The following is a 1,131-nucleotide window of genomic DNA, read 5'->3' as shown; positions in this document are numbered from 1 at the left end:
AGAGCTGAGAAGGAGTGAGTGGCCCAAGTTCACCCAGTGGATTTCTGTGCACCATTCTGTAGAGAATGGTTCAAGCCATCTTCTGAAAACATGGCTGTTCCTGTTTAAGGATTTAGTCTGCATGTAATGAAGAAAATTGAACACTGACCTAGCCCCTAACTGGTGGTAGTATGTGAAAATAAAAACAACATTTTGAATTTTATCTTGAAGATAATCCTTGCTTTTACTTTTTTCAGCTGTAATATCTAATTTGTTGTCTTGTGGATCTACTACTGGGGTAAGATCTGGTAACTGAAATACGGTTATATTCAGAACTATCATTATGATTACTGTTCCCAGGTAATACTAGAGTGAGAGGATATTATTATTTTCAGTTTATGGATAAAGGTTGGGAGCTGAACCTGATAGGAAAGAAGAAAAGATAGATAAAGACACAGACCAGTGTTTTGCCAAAAATGGAATGCAAGTCCAGCTCCAGTCATCTCTTTGTTACCATGTGCTTGTTTACAATGAAGTCTCTGCAAAGTAAGATCTAAAGACAGAAATGACTGCCATTTCTCAACCGACACCAGTTCCACTTGTGTTTGTGGTATGCTAATAAAGCTGTTTTGTATTTTTAGGTTATTGGATTCTACTTAAAATGGAAGTTGACATTAATGGAGAGGCCAGATCTATGCTAGCCCCTCTCCCCTTGCCTATTGCTGAAGTGAGTGCTGCAAGCAAAACAGACGAGAAACCTCGCTGCTCCAGCACCCCATGTTCACCAATGCGCCAGACTGTTTCAGGTTATCAAATCCTCCACATGGATTCTAACTTCTTGGTTGGCTTCACTACTGGAGAGGAGCTCCTGAAATTAGCCCAAAAGTGCACTGTAGAAGAACAGAATAATGTTGAAATGATAGGGCCTACTTTGCGTTCCAAACAGCTTGATTCAGGACTTTCTCGTTCTTCCCGAGTGTGCAAAGCCAGAAGCAGGTATTACCAGCCTTATGAGATCCCAGCGATCAATGGCCGTAGAAGGCGACGGATGCCCAGCTCAGGGGATAAATGCAGCAAGCCACTACCTTATGAACCATACAAGGCATTTCATGGTCCTTTGCCCCTCTGCCTTTTCAAAGGTAAAAGAGCTCA

The 1,131-nt window shown here is 41.7% G+C and overlaps 1 protein-coding gene across 1 annotated transcript; it reads left to right on the top strand.

The window, feature by feature from the left end:
• Positions 1 to 624: 624 nt before the first annotated feature.
• LOC107302230 (UNC119-binding protein C5orf30 homolog) lies at positions 625 to 1,128 on the top strand (the record flags this gene model as incomplete). Its single annotated transcript, XM_015831334.1, has 1 exon — positions 625 to 1,128. A coding segment is annotated over exon 1 (488 nt), but the record flags the coding sequence as incomplete, so codon positions are not given.
• Between the last annotated feature and the right edge of the window lie 3 nt (positions 1,129 to 1,131).

The sequence above is a fragment of the Protobothrops mucrosquamatus genome, unplaced genomic scaffold (assembly GCF_001527695.2).
Source record: "Protobothrops mucrosquamatus isolate PMUCROS unplaced genomic scaffold, P.Mucros_1.0 scaffold37246, whole genome shotgun sequence".
In the NCBI taxonomy this organism is placed as follows: domain Eukaryota; kingdom Metazoa; phylum Chordata; class Lepidosauria; order Squamata; family Viperidae; genus Protobothrops; species Protobothrops mucrosquamatus.
This window is presented reverse-complemented; position numbering and strand designations above follow the sequence as displayed.